The sequence below is a fragment of the Lutra lutra genome, chromosome 4 (genome assembly GCF_902655055.1).
Source record: "Lutra lutra chromosome 4, mLutLut1.2, whole genome shotgun sequence".
Classification (NCBI taxonomy): domain Eukaryota; kingdom Metazoa; phylum Chordata; class Mammalia; order Carnivora; family Mustelidae; genus Lutra; species Lutra lutra.
This window is the reverse complement of record NC_062281.1, coordinates 185,407,158-185,432,798: the sequence shown is the minus strand read 5'-3', so window position 1 is coordinate 185,432,798 and position 25,641 is coordinate 185,407,158. Positions and strand designations below refer to the sequence as shown.

General features: G+C 57.9%; 1 protein-coding gene across 8 annotated transcripts in view; it reads left to right on the top strand.

Moving 5' to 3' along the window:
* ARHGEF10L (Rho guanine nucleotide exchange factor 10 like) overlaps positions 1–25,641 on the top strand; it is a 157,285-nt gene that overhangs the window by 55,289 nt on the left and 76,355 nt on the right. For all 8 annotated transcript variants that reach the window (XM_047725396.1, XM_047725398.1, XM_047725393.1 and 5 more), the window contains exons 3-7: positions 5,546–5,734; positions 6,533–6,566; positions 18,127–18,218; positions 19,879–19,962; positions 23,863–24,032. In XM_047725396.1, the coding sequence (XP_047581352.1) occupies positions 5,546–5,734; positions 6,533–6,566; positions 18,127–18,218; positions 19,879–19,962; positions 23,863–24,032 (569 nt within the window). The remainder of the gene's footprint in view (positions 1–5,545; positions 5,735–6,532; positions 6,567–18,126; positions 18,219–19,878; positions 19,963–23,862; positions 24,033–25,641) is intronic.

The window sequence follows — 25,641 nt, the reverse complement described above, 5'->3', positions numbered from 1 at the left end:
AGGGTGGGGGACCCGCACAGTGAAGCCGTCTTTACGGCACACGGGTGGCTTCTCAGGTCTCCTGCCTCTGGGTTGGCTGTCCCCAGGCTGGGCCAGCTCTGGTCCAGCCGCCTGTCCAGATGGGTGGGAAGGGCTCAGTTCAGCTCTCAATTATCCAATTATCCCGATTTTTCCTTCTGATAAGGAGCCCTGTCTGGATGGCCCAGTCTCAGGAGCACGGGAACAGAGCTGTGGGGAACAAGGGCATCTCCTGATGTGTGACTGTGGCTTGGCTCCCAGGAGGCTCCCTGTTCTGTCTCCTGCTGTGGGCATTTTGCACCCTTTCTCCTATTCACCAAAAAGTGAGGGGCGCCTGGGTGACTCAGTGGGTTAAGCCTCTGCCCTCGGCTCAGGTCATGATCTCAGGGTCCTGGGATCGTGTCCCGAATCAGGCTCTCTGCTCAGCAGGGAGCCTGCTTCCCCTTCTCTGTCTCTGCCTGCTTGTGATCTCTCCCTCTCTGTCAGATAAATAAATAAAATCTTAAAAAAAAAAAAAGTGAGCACAAAATGACCTTATGATTACATCAGCTCGGTTCCATTCCACAAACATCTGACCTTTATTGCTCCAGTTGTACCTGATATTGCTGGCTGGTATCAGGTGCTTGAAACAGGCTTTCTGCCATGTGCTGATGGTTTGAGAGCTTCCTGCGGCCTTACCAAGTAAAATTCAAACTCCCCCAAACACCACTTCATGGTCCTACGGCTGCCAGCCTCTTTGCTTATCATGTTTTCGGCTCCCCTGGGTCCCAGGCCGCGTGTTCTCCCCTTCTGCTGTGGCCGCAGCCTGGGGTACCAGCCCCCGTCGTGACCCTGGTAGACCTTTATTCATCCTGTGAGACTCTGTGCAGGGGCAGCCCTGTGCCCAGCGTTGTGCCAGCCCCGGCCAGTGCGAGCCCCCGGATGTCACTGGGCATGGCTCAGGCCCTGGGGTTCCAGGCTCATCTCTTGCCATATTTGCCTGCCTCTCCCTGCAGTGAGCTCCTTGACACTGAGGGGCCACGTCTTACTCCTCTTTGAACCTCCTGGCCCCGGCACCTGCTGGGAACAGTCCCCTGGATGCAGACGTGACTATGACAGTCTTGCCTGACGTCCCTGCACGCAGTCCATGGCCAGGGCCTCTGTGGGCCGGGCCTGTCCCTGGGAAGGCCAGTGCATTTCCCCCAGAGCCCGGGGCAGGGCTGGGACTCATGGCAGTCATCATAATAATCGTGAGCATAACAAATATAATGGTAACACCACTCCAGCGACAATGGGCGGGACCATTATCAGCAATGAGCACGGGCCTCACACCTGGCTATCTCACACTGGGCTCTCAACACCTGTTGGTTCATTCTGCCTTCTCCCTCCTGTCCCCTGACTGGGTCTTCCAGCGAACCCGAGAGCCGGTCGCTATTCCTGTCCTCGTTATAGGTCAGTAAGCTGCGGCCAGGGGGCTACTGAGACCCTGTGTTCCTCGGTCGGCAACTAGGAGAGCTGGGGTTGGAGCCTGGTGGTCCGACTGACTCCCTGGTCACCACCTGATACTGGCCAGGCACATGGGGTCCCCACTGCAACTCAGGCCTATTTAAGTACGAGGGACCAAGGACACTGAGGCCCCTGGGGTCAGGGTGCATCTGTGTGTGGTGTCAAGAAAATAATGGGTGGGGACTTCGTAGTCTCATTCCACCATTTTAAAACTTATTTTGCTCTATTATTATTTTTTTTTAAAGATTTTATTTATTTATTTGACAGAGAGAGATCACAAGTAGATGGAGAGGCAGGCAGAGAGAGAGAGAGGGAAGCAGGATCTCCGCCGAGCAGAGAACCCGATGCGGGACTCGATCCCAGGACCCTGAGATCATGACCTGAGCCGAAGGCAGCGGCTTAACCCACTGAGCCACCCAGGCACCCCGCTCTATTATTTTTTTTTTTAAAGATTTTATTTATTTATTTGACAGACAGAGATCACAAGTAGGCAGAGAGGCAGGCAGAGAGAGGAGAAAGCAGGCTCCCCGCTGAGCAGAGAGCCTGATGCGGGGCTTGATCCCAGGACTCTGAGATCATGACCTGAGCCGAAGGCAGAGGCTTTAATCCACTGAGCCACCCAGGTGCCCCTTGCTTTTTTTTTTTTCAAGATTTAGAGCATGTGCGAGTGAGAGGGAGCTGGGGAGAGGGGCAGAGGGAGAGTGAGAGAAGCAGACTCCCTGCTGAGTGGGGAGCCTGACCCAGGGCTCGATCCCAGGACCCTGAGATCCTGACCTGAGCCGAAACCAAGAGTTGGATGTTCCACTAACGGAGCCACCCCGGTGCGCCAGTGTTTTTAAACTTTAAAACCACAACCCATAGGGGTGCCTGTGTGACTCCATCGGTTAGGTGTCTGCCTTCAGCTCAGGTCATGATCCTGGGGTCCTAGGATTGAGCCCCGCATCGGGCCCCTTGCTCTGCGGGAAGCCTGCTTCTCCCTCTGCCTGCCGCTCCCCCTGCTTGTGTTCTTTCTCTCTCTCTCTCTGTCAAATGAATGAATGAAATCTTTAAAAAATAATAAAATAAAACCATAACCCACAGGCATGAGAACAGGAGTATGCGCACACGTGTGTGTGTGTGTGTGTGTGTGTGTTTTCAGCAGATACTTACTGTGCACCTACCATGTGCCGGGCACTGGAGTGTAACAGTGAGCAGGACAGACTGGAATCCTTCACGAGCTCACATTCTCGTTAGGACACAGTAAAATCATAAAAGTGTCGGCCATCACCACTGACGAGGGCCATAGGCAAAAGTAGAGCAGGCCGGGCCATTAGGGAGTCCAAGGGTGTTTCTGCGGGCTGTTTTGGTCATCTGGAGATGACCTAGAGTAAAGACCTGAAGGAGGTGAGAGCAGGAGAAGATACCTGGGGAAGAGCATTCTGGACCCCAGGACGGAAGGTGCAAAGGTCCTGAGGCTAGAGCACATCTGGCACGTTCATGGTGCACCAGGGAGACCAGTGTGGCTGCTGTGGAGTGAGCGAGGGGAGAGTGGTGGAAGATTCGACACCCACTGTAGGTCACAAAAACAATTAATCCAGCTTCCAACTCAACCCCTGGATTTTCTTTATTAGTTCTTCATCTCAGGGCCTGGTGTCCAAGGGCTCAGCCAGTTTCTGGAAGCAGCAGGGCTCAGTGGAGAATGTAGAATGGGAACGAAGACAGAACGAGCTCTGAGCTGCCTCCCCACTTACTCGATGCAAGATTGTGGGTGTGTCACTTTGCTGCTTGAATCTCTGTGGCCTTGTCTGTCCAGTGGCGGTGGTTGTGAGGCTTATACCAGGAGCTGCGTGGGGCTCATTTCAACCTTCTCAACCAGGGTTTGTGTCTCTGACCTGGGGAAGGAGCTTCAGCCGCCGGCCACATCACTGCCTGTCCGATGTTGGCCTGAGCTGTCCCCAAAGCTCCCAGGAAGAGAGGGGGGCCCCCACCTCAGAGACCCCCATCTGGTGGGGAGGAAGCCTGAGCTCTGGGCTTCAGCTGCACTCCCGTAGCTGGGGAAGGGGCTTTGTGACTTTGATACATTTGCACCTGGAATGTTCTGCTCTGCAAACTCCCAGGTCCTTATGGGGAAGGGATTGGATTTTTCTAGTCCAAGAGACTGCTAATGTGGGATATGCTCATCTGTCCGTCAGCTGTTCCATCCAGCTGTCTGTCTGCTCCATCCACCTTCCTGCCTGCCTATTCCTCCTTCCAGCCCTGAGCACCTGTGGGGGCTGAGCCCACAGATATGGGCCCGGCTTCAAGGATCCCGGCTGGGAGGGACCTTACTGACAACAGGTGTTACTGTGTGATGCGGACACACAGGGCCTTCGGCCAAGGGCTCCATCTACTGGGCAGTTCCCAGGCAGGGGTGATTTTGTCCCCCAGGAGACACTGAGCAATGTTTGGAGACACCTGTGGTTGTCACAGCTGGAGGCAGTACCTGCTTCTAATGGGCAGAGGCCGGGGATGCTGCTGTCCATCCTGCAGGACGCCCACGACGAAGACCCCGGGGCCCCAGAGTCAGCGGGGGGAGGGGTGGAGAAACTGCGACCTACTTCCCAGTTCACGTTCATCTTGGCCATATGGGGCGGGTGCTGTTTTTATTATCCAGTCTATGGAGGGAGAAACCAAGCTTCCAAGAAGTGAAGATACTTGCCCAGAACCACACGGCTGGTAGGGGGCCCAGGCAGGCCGGAGCACGAGCTCTGCATCTTGTGGCGTGAGCTACAGTGGAACCGAAGGGGCGGTCAGCTTTGCAGACTTCTCTTTTTTTAATTTAATTTTATTATGTTTTTAAAGATTTTATTTATTTATTTGAGAGGAAGAGAGTGAGTGCAGGACTGTGAGTGAACATGAGATTGGAGGAGCCAGGAGGAGCTGGGAGGAACGGGGAGGAGGGACGAGGGAGCGGAGAGGAGGGACACGGGGACAAGCAGACTCTCTGTTGAGCAGGGAGCCCAGTGCGGGGTTCGGTCCCAGAACCCCGGTATCATGACCTGAGCCGAAGGCAGAGGCTTAACTGACTGAGCCACCCGGGTGCCCCGGCTTTGCAGACTTTTAAAACCAGGCCACATTGCCCTTTGGTTTTGGAGCAGGTTGGCATGAAGTAGGGGGATGGCAGAGTGAACCCCTGAGGTTCTGTCCGGCCCTAGGTTCGAGGAAGGAAGTCCTCCAGGGGAGAAGACCAGGGACCTCAGCTTGGTGAAGTGGGTGGAGAGGTGAGGGCCCATTAAGCTCTTTAGGAGAGAGAATCCATTCCTTTTCTTGTTTAACAGAAGTTGCTGAGTTTCCACCATTGGCCAGGCCATGACCCATCCCTTAAAGGGGATCTTAGGGATCTAAGATCGGCCCAGGAATACAAACAAGCAAAAACACATCCTCACAGGTTATACAGGGAAGGACGGACGTAGAAAACAAGGGGCTGCAACAGAGGGGGGCCGTGGCGGGGGCGGGGCTCTGCTTCAGTTGAGCTTTGATGGACAGCAGGAGGGCACAGCCGGGCGGGGAATCTGGGGGCGCAGGCTCCTTGCCCCTGCCAGCAGGTCTGCACCTGGTCCCTGCAAAATGGCTTCCTTTGGGCTCCGAGCACCCAGGCAGCTGTGTTTCATGTGGCTGGGCTGTGTGCAGGACAAGTGTGTGCGCTCACTTCCACGTGGGAAAAGCACGCAGGCACGCACACGAAGGGAAGGACACATGCAGGTGTGTGCTCACACGCACACACACAGGTGCAATGAAAAAGCCTCCTTGCTGACAAATGGGGAAAGAGGAAACATGAAAGGCGTACATCCAACCAGGCTTTGATCCCTCCTCTCAGTCTACTGCTGACCTCCTTACAGCCCTCACCAACCACGGGTCACCCTTTCGAGCACAGGGAGGCCAGCCGGCCCGGGCAGGGGTCTCCTCAAGTCCCTGGGAACTGCCGTCACACCGTCCCTCAGGCCCACAGCAACTCCCCGTGGTAGCCATTGCCTTTGACCAAACCAAACCCCAGACCCTGCTTCTGCTAGCTCCTCCCTTTCAGGAGATCAGCGGGTTCCGGGAGGCCCCGGCCCCTCCCCGGAGGCGGAGGACGACCCTGGAGAAGCTTTTGAGTTTGACGACAGTGACGATGACGAGGACACCAGCGCTGGCCTGGGTGTCCCAGGCATTGCTCCAGAGAAGGACATCGAGGACGCCCCACTGATCCACTTGGACTCCACCCCCATCACTGGTAAGGTGTTTTTGGGAGCCTTGGGTCCTCCCATTTCCGGGCCTCTGGGGCTACAGAAAGCCTTGAGCCTGGTGGAAGCTCCAGGCTCCCAGGGATGCCTCCCAGCCGCTCCACTGTCCCCAGAAGCAGGAAGGGAAAAACCACTGAGAAGTTGCATTCCAAGGCTTCCCTCGGGAACTGGAGATTCCAACCATTCCTGCAGCGTCTGGCTTACTTTGACACATCAGTCATGGAAGTGGTGGGCCCCATGTTGGGCTCTGGGCACAGTCGCTGCCCAGGGCTTGTGTCTCCGAAGCCCCTCTTCCCTGGCAGCTTCTCCCAGGGAGTCACACCAGCTGGAGAAGCCACCCCCCAGGTGTCCTGGTGGCCCTAGGGGTGGGAGCGCCCTGATAAGGCGGTGTTAAATGGCAGCTTCTGGGCTCTTGGATTGTGTCATCTGGGAGAGACTGGGGACCGGCCTAGCAGGAACTTCTTGTAGGCTTGGGGACAAGGGGCTCCTTGAGGAGCTGGGGGGTGGGGGGCAGGTTCAGAGCAGGCAGGGCGGCTGATTCCAGTTGGAGTTGGGACGTGGGCCACAGTGGTGGGAGGGGAGGTGGTGCAGGTAGGACAGGTAGGGGAGCTTAATCACAGTGCAGTGTCGGGGGAGGGGGGAGGGAGACAGGAACCCCGCAGGCACCCAGCTTGGCCCAGGCCCTGTCTCCGGCACCCCAGGGAGGCTGGGAAAGGGGGCGGGGATGGATCCGGTCCATAGGGACCAGCCTGTGGTCTGACGGGCTCTCCTCTGCTCTCTTCCCACAGACCCAGACCCAGCAGCCTCACCACCCCAGACACAGTAAGTGAGCCTTTGCTTTGGTGGTTGGAGAAAGAGCAGACACTGGGCAGGAGGTGTGGAGGAGGGTGGTGCTGTCCCCAGGATCACTCGGGCTTTGGCTGAAGCTGCATCAGCCCTTCTCTCCCTCCGTGGCCTCCTCAGCCAGCTTGGGGATGGGCTGCACGTCTGTGGCTTGGGGGCCATAAAACAGAGGCCTCTCAGGGTTTTGCTCACTGCTGCTTACTGCCCGGCTTTGGGGACCTGTGTGCTTAGAGAGTGGTGGACCTGGCTTTAAATCCTGGCCACCCTGGCAGGGGAAGGGGTCTCCTTTGTCCCCTGGTGTGCTGAACCGGGGGCCCTGATTCTCAGGCTGGTGTCACCCAGCGGGAAAGCTCAGAAATGCAGTTTCCCGCCCCAGGTCCCTGGAGCCAAGGCAGATCTGGACTCTAGGGTCGGAGTCCCTGTATTTGCCATCTGGAGTGGGTGTGCCCTGGGAAGGTTTCTGCTGGGCCAGAGGTAGGGATGGCCTCTTGTCCCTGGCTGGGCCTGCTTGCCTTCTCCTTGTGAGTCCTGGAGGCCAGGCTGGGTGTCTGGCTGGTGCTGGTACAGTGCTGGGGTGGTCACTGATGGCTTGGAGAGCTGGGGTCATATACCATGCTGTTATTATCAGCCCTGCTGGTCAGGTAGCTCAGAGAGTGTTTCTGGGAGAGGGGCACAGCCTCTGCCTTGAACCCACTGCCCACTCACCTGTCCTTGGACTCGAGCTAGGGCAGCCCCAACCCTCTTGAAGACCATCTCCTGGCCACAGTGGGGTGTGAGCGCTGGAGGTTCAAATCCCCACCTAGCCCCTTCCTAGCTGGGTGGCTTTGGGCTGCCTGGGAACCTCTCTGAGCCCCAGTTTCCCTGTCTGTGTGATGGAAGTAATACCCATCTAGGAGCATTGTGGGGAGTGAGAGAGGCTGGTCGAAGGACGAACCAGATGTGTACCCTGAGTTCATTTCCACTTCGCTTCCTGTCCTTATTGGGTGTTTCTAGTGATGGGGCAGGAGGGACAGATTCCCTGTGCTTGGAGCATCTGCCTCTCAGGCTGGGCCTGGATTGTGGGGTGGCTTGAATAAATGTACCTTTGAGTTCCCTTACTGGGCCAACACTGGATCTTGTCAGGAGTTCTCTGGAGCCTCCCTGCCTGCCCTTAGTTTCCCAGATGTGGAGATTGGGAGCAGGACTTGTCCAAGGCCACACAGTGAGATGCTGGCAGCCTTGGACTCCTTGTCCAGTGCTCTCTGTGTGCTCCCAGCTGCACCCTGCCTTCCAGATCTCTGTTTACTTCAGTTCCAGCTTCTTCCCTGGGTGGTGATTTTCCACTCCGGAGTCTTCTGGGGGAAGAACCATTCAGATCTCCAGCCTTCTCCTTGTTATCCAAGAGAAATGGAAAAAAACACTTGCTTTCTTTTCTTTTTTTTTAATTTTTTTTCAGAGTTTCCTAAAGGTAGTCACTAAGCAAACACTGTTTTGAAAAAGCAAATCACCCACTGGAAGTCATTTCACCAAATCTCCCTGCATTTCCCCCCTGGCCCCTGCCTGGAGGTTTGGAAGTGGCCCTGGCCTTTACCTGGCTGCCTACCTGGCCTTTGGGGGCTCCTGATGATCCCAGATCTTGGCAGAGCTGCAGCCCCTGGGGGGGGGCGGGTCTCACCCCCATCAGGGCACTCACTCCCAGCTAGGGAGGGACACAGGGTCGGTCTGCATCCCATGTCTCCACTGGTGAGCCGCCAGGCAGGAGCATGTTGGGGAAGAGAGGCCTGGAGTCTGGGTCCTGGGACACCTGGGAACTTGGGCTCTGAGCCACAGGGAGCTGGCTTCAAGTCTTCCTCTGTGCTGGCTGCGCATCTTTGAGCAAGTGGCTGCCTGTCCCGAGCCTCCCTCCGATCAGTAACAAGGGCATAATCAGCCTCCTTTCTTGCGGGACTCCGGGAGGCGTATGTGAGTTACTATTTACCCCGTGCTCAGCTGGTGTGCACCAGCTGCTCCAGATGTATTTGCTGTTGTTACTCTGGCTCCTGATTCAGATGTGGTTTTAGAGGGAGCTGCTTGGTACCCTGGGAGTCAGACGAACCCCGGTCTGACCTGGTTCTCGCGGCCGGCTGCCCCACCTCTCCGAGTCTGCCCAGGGAAGTGAGTCAGCCCTGTGGGGTGGCAGTGATGGGGCCGTCACAGGCTGACTGGCTGTCCAGGTACCTCAGCAGGGGCATTGGGTCTGAGTCCAACTTTGAGGCCTGTAGACTCTGCAGTCCCTCTGCTTGCTCGGCTGGGGAGGCAGCCAGGCTGCTGTGGGGGCATCTGTGCAGAGCCCCTGGGGTGATTTGAGGGTCAGGCCACACGGCTCAACCATCCAAGGAGCGAGCATGGCGGGGAGGTCTCGTCCGTCCCTGCTGCTGGGCAAGGGAAACGAACCAAGGGTGGCTTTCTCTTGGGTGCTTTCTCTTTCCACGAGACACATCTGGGGCCAGGTAGCAACAGCAAGAGCAAAGATAATAGTAACGAGAATGGTTGTGTTTACCGTGTCCCCGGGGCTCCGTGCCCAGTCCCACAGACGCCTCTCTGCTGCCACATCTGTGGCACAGGTGGGGAAGCTGAGGCTCAGGGAGGCGCGGCGGCCGGGGTTCCATACGGAGAGGGCCCGTTCATTCAGAACAGGGGCTGGAACCTGGACCTCTGTCCGTGGGGGTGTGTGTTTGACCGCGGCGCTGCCCTGCAGGGACATGCTGGGGACGCCTGGTCTGGATCCAGGACCTCAGACTTTGGCTCACGGTGGGGGAGGGGTGCGGCCGGCTGCATAGGGACTATCCGGCTGTGTGTGTGTGTTTCCTGGGGGGAGCATTTTGCCTGCTAAGAGATTTAACTTTGCCTCCTAGCTCTGAGGAGAGTCGTTTGCAAACAGTTGGTCAAAAACCCCGACCAGGCGACCAGTGGAGCAGAGCAGAGTGGCCTCAGCATGTGATCCTGGGTGGGGCCCCTTCCCTTACAATGGGAGCAGAGTAGAAGCAGCCCCCTCCACTCTGGTGTGGAGTGCCTCGCCCCCACCCAGCCCCCCACGCTCGCTCCCTGGAGCGCCCGTGTTTAGGGTAGGGGTGTGAGGTCTTATATTTGCTGTTGGTTTAGCACTCTGCTTGGGGGAGTACCGAAGGCATCGTGTTGCATGAATCACCGGCCCTGGAGGACAGACGGACGAATGGGGTCTGTAAGGCAACTTCCAGTGTCTCCATGAAGAGGAGGAGGAGGAGGAACAGTGTGGAAATGGGGTCTCAGAACCTGGGCTCTGACTCTGGCACTGACAGGGGCCGGGACGGAGGTCGGTAGGAGGCAGGCTCCGAGTGGCCGGATGGCCCGTCCCACCGATGCTGGCGGAGTAGGCGAGCTAAGCGCATGTGCTTGTGATCCTCTTTCCCGGCACCGCAGCCCCAAGAAATGGGGTGACTGGTCTTGCCCACTTTTTCAAAGAGGAATGGAGGCTGGAGTTGAAGCGGCTTAGCCGAGAACTCGTGGGGCTGGAGCGTGGCCGTGGGGGGCTGGCTGTGCCCTGGGGGACTCAGACGCGCATGCACTCAAACACCCTGCCCTCGCGCTGGGGGCCTCTGGCTGGAGAAGCTGCCAGAGCACCAGCGGTTGCTGGAACGAGGGCGTGTGGGTCACTGGCTTCCTGTGTTTTCCCTGGACTCAGGCCCGCACCTCTTCCCTCTGAGGGCACCGGCCCCCTCTGGAGTTGTTTGCTTTTCCTGTCCAGTTGTCCTGCCACCCCCAGAGGGCCCCCTGCAGCCTGAGTGTTTCCTGCCGGGTCAGGCTTCTGGCTCCTGTCCGGGCCGCAGGGATTCTTACTGGCTCCTGGGACGTACCTGTCCTGCCCCGTCCTGGGTGTCTAGATAAGATGGGCTGGTCAGGGCCTCTCACCTGGGCCTGGACTCTGGGGAAGCAGCTGGGCAGTGGATTCCTGGAAGTGCCGAGAAGCCCTCTCCTCTCCGGATGCATCAGGCCCGGCTCGGGGAAGCAGCATTCGGACAGAATAGAAACAGGGCGCTGGAGGGCCTGAGGCTTCTGAGGCCCCTGGGTGTGGGTGGCATGTGGGTCTTGCGGGGGACAGCTGGACAGAACTGGAGTGCCCCCAGCCCTGGAGGAACTTCTCACTGGCAAAGTCAGTCACCGGCTTGTTACTCAGGGCTTTTCAGATGGCGGAGCCCCAGCGTGGAGTTGTTTGCAATCCCAGGCTTGCCCTTAATCTCACTGTTTCTGCAAATCCAGAGCATTTCTGGCCTCCTGTGTCCAGTCCTGGGGGCGGTCCATGTGGGGCACGAGGCCTGGCAGAAATCAGCTCCCGCCAGTGGATTCCCTCATTGGAGGATAATGGGGACCAGGCCCCTTTAACATTAGAGACCTCTCTCTCTGGCTCCTTGCTAGGCCCCATATTGGAAAAGCTGTATTTTTCTGTTTTTGTTTCTCTTTCCTCTCCACCTCTGGTTATGAGGGGTTTCCACATCTGAGCTGTGGCCTTTGGATCGCAGCATGAAAGGAGCAGCATTGAGGTACCCGGCAGAAAAGCCACACAGTCTCTCCCAAAAAAGGGAGCCGTGTGCCCATTTGTTGCACTGAGTGCCCGGTCGGAAATCTCGTGGAGTCCAGCCCTGGATCTCTGCAGCCACAGGATGACAAGCCGTAGCCTCAGCCATCCCTCATCCCTAGTGCCGGCCCAAAGAAGTCCCAGTACTAATAGCTTACATGTGCACGACTTTATAGTTTCTCTGGTCCTTTCCACACATCTCACTGCAGTTCTCACAGCTGTGGTGGGCAGGGCAATGTACCCCTCTCCCCCCACCAAGTGCCATGTCCTAACCCCCTGCGCCTGTGAACCTGTTATGGTCTATGGGAAAGGGATTTGGCAGATACAAGTTAAGGATCTGAGAGGGAGAGATTGTCCTGGATTCTCCAGGTGGGCGCAGTGGAATCACACGGGTCCTTATGAGACAGGCAGGGGGGTCCATGTCAGAGGGAGATCGAAAGAGGCCATGCTGATGGCGTTGGAGATAGAGGAGGGGCCGTAAGTCAGGGGATACTGACCGCTTCCGTAGGCTGGAAAGAGCCAAGGGAATGGCTTCTCCCCAGCGCCCCCAGACGAGCAGAGCCCTGCCAACACCTTGCTTTTACCCTAGGGGAAACCATTTTAAATGTCTGACCTCTACAACCACAGGATAATTCATCTGTGTTGTGATTTGTCACAGTAGCAGTAAGGAGACGAACACAGCTGGAAAGGGGGCACTGTTATGGATCCTACTGTGCAGACCCAGAGGGGTGCAGCCCCTGGTGTGGGGCTGGTGGCCCCTGAGCTCACAGCCAGAGGACAGGGCTCCATTTGCCCTCCCTCTGCAGTCCTCCTGGCCTGCCCAGGCTGGTGCCCGGGCCGCCCTTGGCCAGTATTCCACTGACTGGCTGGTTGGCTGGGAGCCCCTTGCCCTTCACCTCCGCCCTCCATCACTCCATCAGCTTTGCGGAGTGCCTCTGAGGCACCAGGCCCCACGGTGACCCAGCAGACGGTCCCTGCCCTTGGGGGAGGGGGCGCCACCATTCTGTGCCTGGCTGTGTCATTTTTGTGGGCCCTGCCCCGTTCTACAAGTTCTACATGCCTTACCTCGTTTACCCTCAGGACACCCTCAGAGGCGGGCCCAGTGATAATGCCCACTTCACAGATGCAGAACCAGGTCAGAGGGAACATGGCATCGGCCTCGTGTCATCACAGAGCTGAGGTGAGGCAGAGCCAGGCCTGAACCCACTAGGCTGGGCTTCCAGAATCGGTGTTTAACCCGCTGAGGTCTGCCTCACCGATCTGGTTTGGATCCCATCCGCCCTACACCCGAGCTCTGCAACCCGGGACGCGTGGGCGGCCTTACCTGCCTAACCCTCCCTTCCTCCCTGTAAAGTGGGACAGACCAGCTGCTGGAGCCATCAGGGGAGGAAATGAGACATAGGGGACTGGATACCCGGCCACAGAGCTGCTCTCTGTGGCTGTCCCCAAAGGGTGCTTGTATGTCTGGGGCCGACCCCAGGGCACGCCGGACCCACGCTGGCCAGCGTGCTGTTTAACGTTTCCAGAGATGCGTGTCTTTCCTCTTTTTCTTTCTTGGAACAAGCACACATGTTTGTTGTAGAAAAATAAGAAAGTACAGAAGATGATTGACTCACTCAAGCTTTAATCCCACGACGGTGCGTCCCTGTCGGGCTTCAGGGCTGTGCAGGTTCGGCAAGGGCACATCATTTTTTTAGAACTATGGTTTTATCGCACGTGCTGTCTCGTGGCTCGTTTTCTGTCCTTGTTGCAGATCATGAGCACTTTCCTGTGAGAACCTGCATGAGTTAGTGCTGGGAGTGTGGTGCCTGCCACCATCTGACCTGAGCACCGAGCCTGGGGTCCTCCAATGTCAGGGAGGCGTGTGCACCCTGGGGCAGAAGGCTAGAGGTGGGGTCTGGGTGGGTATCCATGGCTGTGTGTCCAGAGGGGTGTCCCCTGGGGGCCTTGACGCTCGCTCCTCAGGGAGGACTGTGCTGTGGATAGCAAGTCGGGGGGCCCTCCCCAGACTTCCCCTGGCATCACCTCACTACCCACTCAGGAAGTGGGTTCGTGAACAGGTAGGGGGTGGCCTGGGACAGACGAACTGGGTCCCGGCACCCTTCGGCAGGAGGTGCATGGCCGGGCTGTGGCTGTGAGGAGACCCACGCGTGCAGAATGGGGGTGCTGCGATGTGCCCTCCCCACCCCCCATTGGAGACCCTGTGCCTGGAGCAGGGATAGAGAGGAGGTAGCGTATCAAGAGCGTGTGTCAAGCACCAGATCCCCTACTAAGCATTTCAAGTGCTTTCTTGATTTCCTCCTTAGCCATACCCTGGGAGGGAGGCCGTGTTGCCCCATTTCACAGATGAGTTATCTCGGTGCGAGGCCGTGTTGCCCCATTTCACAGATGAGTTATCTCGTGAATCCTCACAGCAAGGAACAGAAGCTGTTACTCACCCCTCGGCACCTGTCCTGGCAGAGCCAAGGGGCAGAGCGGTAGTTTTGTCCCCGGTCTGTCCGCTCTGGAACGAAGTCTTCACCCCTCAATTCCTGTGAGCCTGGTTCTTGACCCTGACCACACAGGCGGGCAGCGGGGTTTAGAAACACTGATCCAGGGTAGGTACCTCCCGACCACCGGCTCAGAATCTCGGGGCAGGGGCCCTGGCCGGTACCTGCTGGGAGCTTTTCGGGTGACGGCAGACACAACTGCTTTGAGCCATCTGACCAGACGATCTTTAAGGCCCTTCCAGCCGTCACGTGTTACGTAAACTGGAAAGCGGCCAGGGCTGAAAAGACATCTGGCAGTGGGGTTAATCTGGGTTTCATACTTCTGTCTTTCTTTTGTGTCTCTTGGATGTGGGGATAGTGGCAGATTTCTGGAGGGGCGACATTCTGAGTAGGACCGTCCTGGGCAAGCCCCGCTGTCCAGGCCCGATTCTGGTCCTTTCTCTTCCCCAAAGGTGGGATTTCTTCCTCCTTTATATTCTTCATTCCTTGTGCTGGAAAAGGCCCTGGGATGCCCCGTGTGTGCCTGAGGGTGTCTGGGTGCATGAGCACAGGGGCATGAGCCCAGCCTGCCAGGAATCCTCAGGCCGTTCGAGTTTGGGGGGTTTTCCCTGCTGTGTGGCCCCCGGGAAAGGGCCCCCCTGTGGAATCTACCATCCAGAGAGATTCACTGAGAAACTGGGGCCTGGACCAGCAGCTGTGGGGCTGAGGCACGGCTGTTCTCTGGACTGGAGCTTTTGTCTAACACAGGCTGGGTTGGCATCCGCCATCACTGAGTGTGGCTCCCGGAATGGGGAGGCCAGGACAGAGCGGGTCCCCGCTGTCACAGGGTGTTCACTCCCCTCTCGTCCCTGGCTTTCCCCTGGAGAGCAAGGAGGTGGGCACAGAGGGTACTTGGAGCTGCGTGGTGGCCTTCCAGAGTGCTTGACCTCAGTCTTGGTGGACAGGGGACACTGGTGTTGGGGGACCAGGAGGCATACTTTCTTCTGTCTCCCATCCACTAGTTTTCAGCGAACTCCCTGTTTTTTGCTCCTCTCCGCGGGCTTGGCTCCTTTCCCCTGCATTCTGGGGGCAGTGGGCTCACCTTGTGAGACTGCTGTCATCTCAGTGGCGGGCCTTATTCGGGTACGCCTGGAAAGTGCAGGAAGATAAGCGTGAGATAAATGGCCTCTTAATGGCCTTTTCTGGCTCTTTGGTTATCGGGAAACTTTGGGGAGGCCCCCCGAGTGTTTGTTCTCAGCAGAATTGATGCAGGGCAGCAGCTGGGAGAGGCTGTCTTCTGGTGGATGTAAAGTGGGGCGGTGGCCTCGCTGGGCGGTGGGAAGGGGCAAGGGGGAGAAGGTGCCCCCAGCCTCATTGCTTGCCAAGTCCTGCTTTCCCTTGCCCGAGAGGTCTGTCTGCAGGGGAGACACCTGCTGGGGGCTGGGGGGCAGCGGAGCCGCTTTCCAGAGCTGGGCTTTGCAGGCCAGGCAGGCGACTTGGGGCGAGGCACTCTGCTATTCGGGATCTCTGTTTTCTCCTCCGTAAAATAGTCATGATAATACATGAACTGGTGCTCACGGGTCCTCCTTGAGCATTCAGCACAGCACAGGGTCCAGGGCAGGTACCAGCCAAGTGTGGGGCAGAGCTGGGGGGGTGGTCTGAGCCTGAGAAGGCCTGTGCACCTGTTGGCCCCGGTCCTTGCCCGCCCTCGGGGCTCCCCTTCTGTTTGTCTCAGCCATGGAGGCAGCGGGGGCTGGCACGAAGGTGGTTTCTCTGTGCTGTAAGATCCCCCACTCCTCAGCCCAGGACAACTAGACTAGCTTCTCTAATCGTGTAGCTGGCTCAGATCTACACTGTCCTCTTACAGTGGCCATTAGCCATAGGCGGTTATTTAAAATTAAATTACTTAAATAAAATAAAATCAGCTTCACTGTGATTTGGTGATGCTTAGCCTGGAGGCTCAGGTTTCAGCCACTCCCGGCTTTTAGTACGTCAGAAATTATTTCCAGATCCCTTCTAAAGATGCCTGACCTCTCCTGAAAATACCCACTGCCCCTTGATGTCACCTTCAGAGTTTACTCAGGGCCTTCTCGAGAGTTCTCTGGTTGAACTGCACTGCAGCCTTGGGGCTGGCTGTTAGGATTTCTCCTGGACAGAGACTTGAACTTGTGCATGCCCAGTACTATTTTTCTCCTTCCCTTTACAAAGAAGAATGTCTGAATAGCCAAGCAAGTTTCAGTGGCCTCGTGACACAGCAAATACGTGATGTGCTTGAATATATAAAAGCCACCTCCCTCCTTCCAGGTGGTCTGGCTGTAAGACGACAGACTTTGTAGACAGACAGGCTGGGCCGTAGGTCCCAGCTCCCTCTGATGCACTGAGTGAGCGAGTCTGGCTAAGCAGCTCCGAGTCTTTGCAAGTCTTCCTCCGTCTGTGGGATGAGGATGACAGTAACTGCCTCGTATGTGTTCCTGAAAATACAAAGCAAAACAAGCACCAAGGAATAGGTGCTTCTGAATGGTCCCAGATCGTCATGGGTGACCTGTCAGAGCAAAGAGAGCCAGTGGTTGGGACCAAGCTCATGTCAACTTGGGCTGGAAGGGCTCGGCTCTGTCTGAGTGGCTGGATTCAGCACCTTCAAGATGTCCGTGGATGGGGCGCCTGGGTGGCTCAGTGGGTTAGAGCCTCTGCCTTTGGCTCAGATCATGATCCCAGAGTCCTGGGATTGAGCCCCGCATCGGGCTCTCTGCTCAGCAGGAAGCCTGCTTCCCCCTCTCTCTCTACCTGCCTCTCTGCCTACTTGTGATCTGTGTCTATCAAATAAATAAATAAAATCTTTGGGAAAAAAAAAAAAAAGATGTCCGTGGGTTACGCCTGGGGGATGACACTGCTAACTTCCGGCAGGAAAACCTGAGCAGAGATTTGCTCCGCCAGTGGTGTAGGGCGACCAGACTGTCCTGTATGTGGCCACTAGCCACAGGTGGCTCTTGAAAATTAAATGACTTAAGGTGACACGATTCCAACTGAAGTTCTTTAGTGAGTTCCACTAATTAACTTCCACACGTTACATTCCAAGGGCGCAGCGGCCACACGTGGCTCAGGGGATGGCACAGACAGAACGTTTCCATCTTCCACCTGAGCTGCGGTTGGACGAGGCCCTCTGGGACCAGGCAGGCTGGCTTCTCGGTCTGGCTCTGCCATTCCAGCAGTGTGATCTTGGGCGGGTTCCTCTGCCCAGCACCTGCAGGTGGGAAGAAGGCAGGATCCACGTTGTCCCAGCTGCTCATGGGAGGTGCTCCCCACCACCTCCTCCCTCCCTGCTCCCTGTACCATCCTGGTGTGCGTCTCTCCCCCTCCTCCTGGGGCTCAGGGGCCAGGAAGTTGCCTTGAATTCTTGGCAATGGTGGCTGCCATCTTGGACCTTTACAGGTGCCTCCCTTCTGGATTGGCAGGTTTGGTCTTTGTTTTTCTGAGGCTGGACTTAAAAACAAAGTCAACATTCACTCTGGCATAGTTTTAGATGGACAGAAAAGTCATCAGGGGTTCTGTATACCCAACAGCCAGTTTTCCCCATGGTTCACATCTTATGGGACCACGGAACGTTGCCCAGACCTGAGAAAGCCGGCTGGGCGCACTACCATTCCTTGAACTCCAGGCTTTCTCCGGATTCCACATTTTTCTTCTTACGCCCTTTTCTGTTCTGGGATCGTCTGTTTAGCCCCTTTGGTGCCTTGCTTTGCGAGATCTTGGGAGTGTCAGGGAGTAGCAGCAGGGGTTTGTAGAATGTCTGCTAGAATGTCTGGGTTTGTCCGGCGCTTTTCCCATGGTCAGACTGGGGTTGTGGGTGTGGGGTTATAGTGATGCGGAGGGGAGACACCCACTCATCACAGCCTGTCAATGTCTCCGAGCGCCGCTGCCGGAGATCATCCACTTGGCCGCCTGGTGGAGCTGGTGAGAGCCACCTCACCGGTTTTCCCATCAAGTCCCTGATGCAGGGAAGCGGGCTTGGACGTCCAGCCCCTTCTCACCTGTGGGGGGCATGAAGCTCGGTCTCCCATATCTGGTCTAGTGAGGATTTGCATGACCTTGTTTCTCACAGGAGGCAGGGGTCCCCCAACCCTCACCCCCACTTTGCACTTGGGACGATGGGAGATGGAGAGCCCCCGTGTCTGCCCTGGGATAGGGACGGGCGCCCTTGCAGGGGAAGGCCCCTGATCCTTATCACTGTGGTCTTACGGTGCCTTCTAAGGATGGGGAAACTCAGAGGGGAAGGGGCTTATTCAAGGCCAGCCCAGCCTGGCCTCCCCAGCTCTCTGGACTCACAGCTCTGGGGGCGAGCGGCTCCTGACCCTCCACCTACCCCCCTCTTGTGCCTTACGTGCCCTGCCCCCTGGGTATGGGGCGGCCAGAGGCTTCCCGGAGCCCGCTGTCCTGTCCCTCCCTGCTCGGCAGCCCTGTCCCAGTCCCTGCTGGCTCAATGACACCGTTTCTTGGCCCGCAGGGTGCCACCCGTGGTGAGCAACGGGGATGCTGGGGACGCTGCTCTCTCCGGGGTCCGGCGTTCCAGCTGGAAGCGGAAGAGCTCCCGCCGGAGTAAGTGCCCCCCAGCCCCGTCTTAGCCCAGGAGGGTGGACCGGGATAACCTCAGAGCCCCTTCTTCAGGCCCAGAGGGCCAGTGGGGGCTCTCATAAGCCATCGGGTCATCCTCACTGTGTGGGCTGCCATGGGCTTGGTGGCAGCTCTGAGAGGGACTGGCTGCTGCCCATGCTGGGAGTTGTCCCCGTTTGTGGCCTGATGAGAGCTGTGGTCATTATTTGGCCATTTATCTGCTCATCAAATACTCAGAAGCTCCTACATCAGGGCTGCTGGGCTGGCAGTGGGGCCGACGATGAGGTCCCTCCAGGAGTGGAAACAGCCACATAGGCCAGCAGTTCCCTTCCAGAAGGCCAGGTGCCAGGAGGGGAAGGTGGGAGTGAGGGGAACCCAGGAGTCCTGAGGGCAGGGAGGAGAGAGCAGGGGTTGGGAAAAAGTGTATCCAGACGGGGGTGCCCGTGCGGGAGCCTGAGCCCCAGCCCCTGGGGGGAGAGGGGACCTGGGAGGCCGCAGCCGCGGTGTGATAGAGGGTAGCACCCAAGCGATCAATGGGGGAGGTGAGGCTGCCATGTCCCCAGCTCCTTCTGCACCTCCCAGCTATGCTTTTCTGAAGGCAACAGGGAACTATGAGAGCCAGGGGTGGGAGTGGGATGGGAGTGAAGCTGTTAGACAAGGCCGGGTGGGCTGCAGCCTAGGGAGGAGGCTGTCGGGGAGAGGGAGGCTGATGGCAGGAACTAGGGACCTAGAGAGAGTAAGTAGGTCTCAGAGCCATGTGGGAGGCAGAATCCTTCTGGGGGTGGCAGAGGGGTTGAGGGTGAGGTTTGCCTGGGCTCTGGGACCACAGTGGGGATTTCAGAGCCCATCTGGCCCCTTGTCTTCTCAGAAAGGGTAATGGGGTGAAGACGCTCCCATCAGGGTGGGGACTGGTTTTCCAAACCCTAGCTCTGTGCTGGGAGGCACACCTCTAAAGAGGACAGAGCTTGGGGACACAGTTTTGAGGGGAGACCTCCTTAACAGGCACACCCTGATGGCTGCTAATGGGGGGCAGAGTGGGCGCCGTGCCCTGCTCATTGCCCACGCAGCAAAACGTTGGTAGAGGGATGTGTTCATTTGGTGAACTTTTCACCAGTCAGGACCCTGCTGGCTGAGTTTTGGCGGGGAGCTCTCCTTAACCCCACTCTCCAAATCCATCCGCCACCCCCTCATTCCCTGTACTCAGTAGGGCTGCTTTGCCTGGCCCACCTCTGGGTGGGAGGTAGCTCCTTCTGGGTAGTCCTGAGGGTCTGGGCCACGGCAGATGCTCCCGGACCCCAGGGCGCAGGTGCTGGGTCTGCTCCCTGCAGGTGTCTGGAGCAGCTGCGGCGTCAGCCAGATGGGCAGGCTTGTGCGGGGCAGGGAGGCAGGTGGGGGGGTCTGCTGTCCTCACTGGGAGAACGCCTCGCAGGGCTGGGGGGCAGGGAGAGGCAGCGGAACCGAGTCCTGGGAGAGCCGCCGGCAGGGGCTCCCGAGGGGCCGGGCTCGGGCTGCTGGCGGAGCCGTCAGGCTGCGGGGCGGCGGCAGGGAGCGGCCAGCTGGTGCAGTCCTGCTGTCAGCCCGGCAGCCGCCTCCGCCCAGGCGCCACAGCCGCCTGAGCGCCCCTGTCCTCTCCGTTCGCTCCCAGTCGACCGGTTCACTTTCCCCGCCCTGGAAGAAGATGTGATTTACGACGACGTGCCGTGCGAGAACCTGGATGCCCATCAACCCGGTACGCCTCCTCCGTGCTTCCCGGCGGACTTCAGGGCCCGGGCGCGGGGCGGGAGGCGGGGGGCGGGTCCGGGGAGGGTCTGCTCCTGCTCTTTCGCTGCCCCGCCCCACCCTGCCATGCCCCTCCCTCTGGCTTTCGCCAACCACCGCTGGCGTCCTGGGAGCGGCTGGAGCCTGCTGGGGGCGTGGCCAGGCCCGGCAGGGGCTGGGCGGGGACCCCCTGGCTGCGGGGACCCCCGCCCTCGCGGCTGCGGGGCCCAGGCCAGTCATTTCACCTCCCCAAGACTCCATTTCCTGTCTCGGGAGAACCGGGAGGTAGCCCAGGCTTCCCAGCTGCTGGGGGAGGAAGGACAGCTCGTTAAACCTGACCGCTGGTGCAGAGAGGATTGCCTGCACCCCGCTCTGGGCCAGGGAGGCTGGGAGATTGTGGCTGTAGGGGGGGAGCGGGGGGAGTGGGTTAAGTCGGCCTGAGCTGGGCTGCCCCCCAGCCCCAGTATAGTCACCCAACCGGAGAGAGCACCACCCGGACCCAGGGAGGCCTGTTGGTAACTGGTTGGTAACTGTTCCCAGTGAGAGCCATCTTTGCCTGAACACATGAGGCCCGCTACTCCTCACGCTTTGTTTGCTGGAATCTACTTAGAAACTTTGATCCGGGGTATCATGGCTCCATTGTACAGACAAGGAAAGAGGCGGGGCTGGGAGTTGAACCTGGTTATTCTGACTCCAAGTCGTCTGCTCTGTCCCCTACCCCAGGAGGGTTTGGGTGGCCTCCTCTGACAGAGGACGCATGTTTGGTCAAGCCCTGGAGGTCTGTAGGGCAGGGCTTATGGCTCCGGGTGACGCTGGCATCAGAGGTTAAGCCACCAGCTGCTGATCACACAGCCTGTGTTCAAGGAGCTTCTAGTCTGATGGGGTGGCCATCAGCATCCTTGGGCTGTGCACAGTCCAAAGGGAGAGCCACGCAGATAACGGGAGAAGGCCCCAGGGCCCCCAGAGCCACACTCCTGACTCCTGTTCCAGGAGCAGGGACAGGTGGGCTAATGATAAGCTCACCCCTTCAGCAAGCCCGGGGGGTGCTTGGATCATCCCTGCCTGTTGCTCACTTGAATCCAGGCAGAGAAGGGGAAAGGGCACACTGTTGGGAGGCAGTGAGGTCTTGTCGGAAGGTCCCAGATCCCAGAGATGGGAGTGGCTTGGGGTCCACTGTTTCACCCCGTTGGGCTCTTTTCCCACCCGAATCAGATCAAGCAACTCCTCACTTGGCCTCAGACTCCACTGAACACTGAGATGCCATCGTGCACTTGTCCCTAACGTGGTGAAAAGGAGGTGGCCAAGGAGTAAGCTCTGAGCCCACCCATCCTACGGCTCCCACCCTTGGGGCTGTGGGAGGGTTGAGTCCCCTGATGCTGTGGCTGGCCCTCCGTGGGTGGGTACCCTGCCCAGGCAACACGGGTGCTGTTGGCATCACACCTGCTCAGGCCCAGCACCGACCTTCACGGACGGCTGGGGGCTCAGCGGGTGCTCAGAGAGGAGGTTAAGTGCCAAGGGGCAGGCCGCACATCCAGCCCTGGCTTCAGATCCCAGTTCTGCCATGGGTGAGGGCACAGAGCTCAGTGCCTTTGGGCCCCAGCTTCTTCATATAAAATCACAATTTCATCCTGACCTCACAGAATATCATACTGATGCTTTGGGTGGAGGGGGAGTGGTCACACCAGAGAACTGCTTTGTCTGTCTGGACCTCAGTCCATTTCATCTGTAGTATTGGGGCGGTAATAGCGGCATCCTTGGCGGGTGAGGATGCCACGAGAAAATTGGCACAGAGCACTGAGCTGGTGGTGGGCCGTCCGTGGGAAGGGAAGGGAAGCTGTTAGTGAAGGCTGAGGCCCCAGGAAGCAGAGGGTGGGAACCAGGATCTCTGTAGGGTCCCCGAAGGCTGAGGATTTGGCTCAGGCTCAGGGATCTGGTGACGCTTTCTGCGCTGGAGAGAGTCTTCCTTCTTTCCTTCCTTCCTTCTTTCCTTCCTTTTCTTCCTTCCTTCTTTCATTTATTTACTTTAGGGAGAGTGCAACTGTACAAGCAAGGCAGGGAGGGCAGAGAGGGAGGGAGAGGGACAAGCAGACTCTGTGCTCAGTGCGGAGCCTGACGTGGGGCTTGATCTCAGGACTCTGAGATCATGACCTGAGCCAAAGCCAAAAGTTGCTTAACCAACAGAGCCACCCAGGTGCCCCTAGAGAGAGTATTTCTAAATGAGCCCGGGGGATGGTAGGGTTGGCAGGCCTCAGCACAAGGCAGTGTGGCGAATGGAGGGAGCCTGGCCTAGGAGTCTTCGGCCCCTTCTCCCTGCTCTGTCTGGCCCCAGGCAAACCACGTGTCCTCTCCAGGCCCCTGTTCTGTCTCCTTCCTAATGAGGAGGTGATTCCTTGTGCCCTGACGACCGAACTTAGGGCTTTGGGCCAATCCAGCGGGAGGCCTCACATACTGAAGGTGTGGGTGGGTGGGAGGTGGGGTCTCCTGGAGGTGCGGGGTGGGGTAGGCATTTGAGAGGCTGCCTGACTTCTTCCTCAGAGGGAGCACCAAGACCTGGGCTCCGGCCCTTTGCTCATGGGTCATGGGCTCTTTGCTGCAGTAATAAGACAATCAGCCCAGCCTTGTAAAGGTCACAGCCTGGTCACCAGCTGCTCCAGTCCCTGGAGACATTAGTCACTATTATCTTTTGCTTAAAAATAACCTAATACTCCCTCATCTTGAGACCTGAGTCCTCAGCTAAGCCTCAGTGTGTCTGTTCTTTGGGTGACAATCTCACGGTCCCCCTACTCCCTGGCTCCCGTGTGGGGTGGAGGTGGTGGCCCTGGGTCAGTGGGATGACACCTGGACCCTCCCAGAAGGCCCGTGAGCAAGGACCAGCTGCTCTTTGCTGAGCGCCCGCCACGCGCTCAGCTCTTTGCTAGAAGCTCTCGGTTCATACTTGCTTTACTTGACCTTGACCTTTGGCTTATTATTATCATTGTCTTGCACAGAGCTCTCCAGTAACCAAACTCTCTGCTCTGGGAAGATGTTTTTTAACCCCTTGTGCCATATTTCTTGTGCATTGACAAGAGCATGTTCATCTTTGTGCACTTTTTGGGGTCTGGCCTCATGTTTGTGGGGCCTGCAGTTCAGTCCTTCAGGTGACAGGCCAGGAAGTGCAGCCCAGAGAGATGGGAGTGAAGCCCAAGGTCTCTGGGCTACAGCTGGGCCTCCTTGGGCAGTGGCTTTTCCACCTCCATCTCGAGGCAGCCTCTCACTCCTCATGTGACAGGGACCACGGGGTGCTGAGGCCTTGGGGGTCCTGTCCCTCCTGGCCAATGGACTCTCAGCCCTTTGTCCTCCACTTCATCCATGGAGCTTTGGAAGATGAGGGAACCCTCCTGGATGCTGGGCTAGGGTTGCCCCCTACTGGACCGTCCCAAACCCCCATGGGAAACACAGATTTGGGGTGAGGGGTCCATCCCCCCACTCATTTAATGGTCCTGGCAATTTCTGTTTTGCCCCCGAGGATGCTGGGGCTGGAGCTGAGGGCTGGAGTCAGGACTTGGTTTTAGATCTTCTGTTTCTCAGTAAAACATTCCCGGAGGCCCAGGATGAGCACTCAGATCCCAGAAGAGTGTTACGGAGGAGTGGTGGGAGGGGATTAAGGAGAACTTTGTATGCCCAGCACATTTCGTGTGCCTTTCCACATTTTCTCGTGTCCTCCTCCCTTAACCAGGTGGATGCTGGGTGCTCATCAGAGGAAGAGGAGGTGGAGCCTCAGGGCTGAACAGTGACCACCTCCCATCCCCAACCTGCCTTCCTGGGTCAGAAACTGGGTCTGGTGGGCTTGGCACGGGGGCCTCTGCTTACCACCCTATCCCTTGGCCAGCAGGGGTGGAGAGGAACCTGCTCTATGAGGATGTGCACCGGGACGGAGGGCCCAGGGAGGCGGAGGACCTAGGCTGGAGCTCCAGTGAGTTTGAGAGCTACAGTGAGGACTCGGGGGAGGAAACCAAGCCAGAGGCAGAGCCTGCCAAGCACCGAGTGTCCTTCCAGCCCAAGGTAAGGGTGTGGGCGTCTGTCATCCCAGCCAGGGCACTGCGACCCCTGGGGACTGGCTAAGGAGGGTGGTGAGGGCCATACCTTAGACTCGTATCCAACCAGGGACCCCTGGGAATGTATAGTGAGCAAGGAGATGGCCCAGGTGTCTCCAAAATAGAAAACGATCCACTGGCATTGCTGTTTGACCATGGAGAGCCCGCAGCCTGGAATGGGTGAGATTAATACCTGGCTCAGGTCTCCCCCCCACCGCACCCCATTCCCATGGCAGACCCGGCAAGGGACCATGATGCTTATGGGCTCAGATCTGGCTGCAGGGGCCTCCTCAGGACAGCTTTCAGGCAGCCAGCCTGCTGATGAGAGTTGGCTTTTAGATCAGGTCAGCTAGGTCTCCCTGCCCTCTAGGACAAATTCTGAGACCAGTCCTAGACCCATACAGTCCTCTGCCCTGGGGAAGTGAGCAAGGGGCAGGGGGAAGGGGGCTGCTGTGGTTAGGAAACAGTTGCCCAGAAGGCCTCTTTCCAAGGTCTTTTAAAATGCCATCCATGCATTTGTTTCTGCCCAGAGCAGGGGTCATTCGGCTGGTTTCCGAGCCATGGAAACCAAGAAGAGGATGGATTGTCTCCTTCCTCCTGAGACGGCCTGTTCCTCCCATTTGTTCTATAGAAGCCACCAGAAAGCAGAGTCTAGCGGTGTGGGGTTTCATGGGAATAGCTTCTTACAGGCAGGCCTAGCCCCACCAGAGGTGACTGAGTCCCATCAGCCTCCTTCTGAAAAGACACAGACTGGTAGACACCCAAAGGTGGTGCAAGGAGAAGGCAGGGGCCCCAGGACGAGGCTGGGTTACAGGTACCTTCCGAGTCCTGCCTAGGGCCTCCTGTCCCTTTCTGAGTTTGGGGATCCCCTTTGGAGGGGAGATGCTGGCCAGGGCAGCATCTGCGCTTCGAGTCTTCGGATAGACCTTCCTCCGCCCAGGAGGGGCTTCCCAAGTTCCCAAGAAGCCTGTGAGTTGAGCCTGTCTCTTTTGAGCCCAGTCTTGTGGCTGGGCCTCTATCGGCTGGGCCACCGAAAGTGGCCTTGACATCTTGCTAGGATAAAGTTAAGCATCTGTGATAGCTACTGTGTGTCCAGTCATTTCTGAGGGTGCGGGCAGGGGTGCATGGGGACAGGAAGGCCCAACCCTATTGGCCAACCATTATGGTCTAGGAGGAGATACCAAACATGAAGCAATTGGTCAAAAATGAGGCCAAGAACGCCTTTCTGCAAACACGAGCTCAAGTATCTAGGGCCGCATGTGGGACACGGGCTGATAGGGCTAGTCAGAGGGGGGCTTCTCTGGCACAGAAGCCAGGGGGCTGGGAAAGATGTCCCAGGCTGGACTAATGGCCCAGGAGAAAGCCTGGGAAGAATCCTGTTCCTCTTCTGTCCTGGGAAGGGACAGCATGCCCTGCTTTAGGGGAGAAAGGGTCCAGGTTATGAAGCCAGCATTTTCCCCAGGCGCCCCCCAAGATGAGGGCAGGACTCATGCCCCACAGCTTCGTTTGGGATACTGTGAGCGGGAAATGCTCGAGGCCAGACCGACCCTCATTCTCAGCCTCTGGCAGTCCCTCCT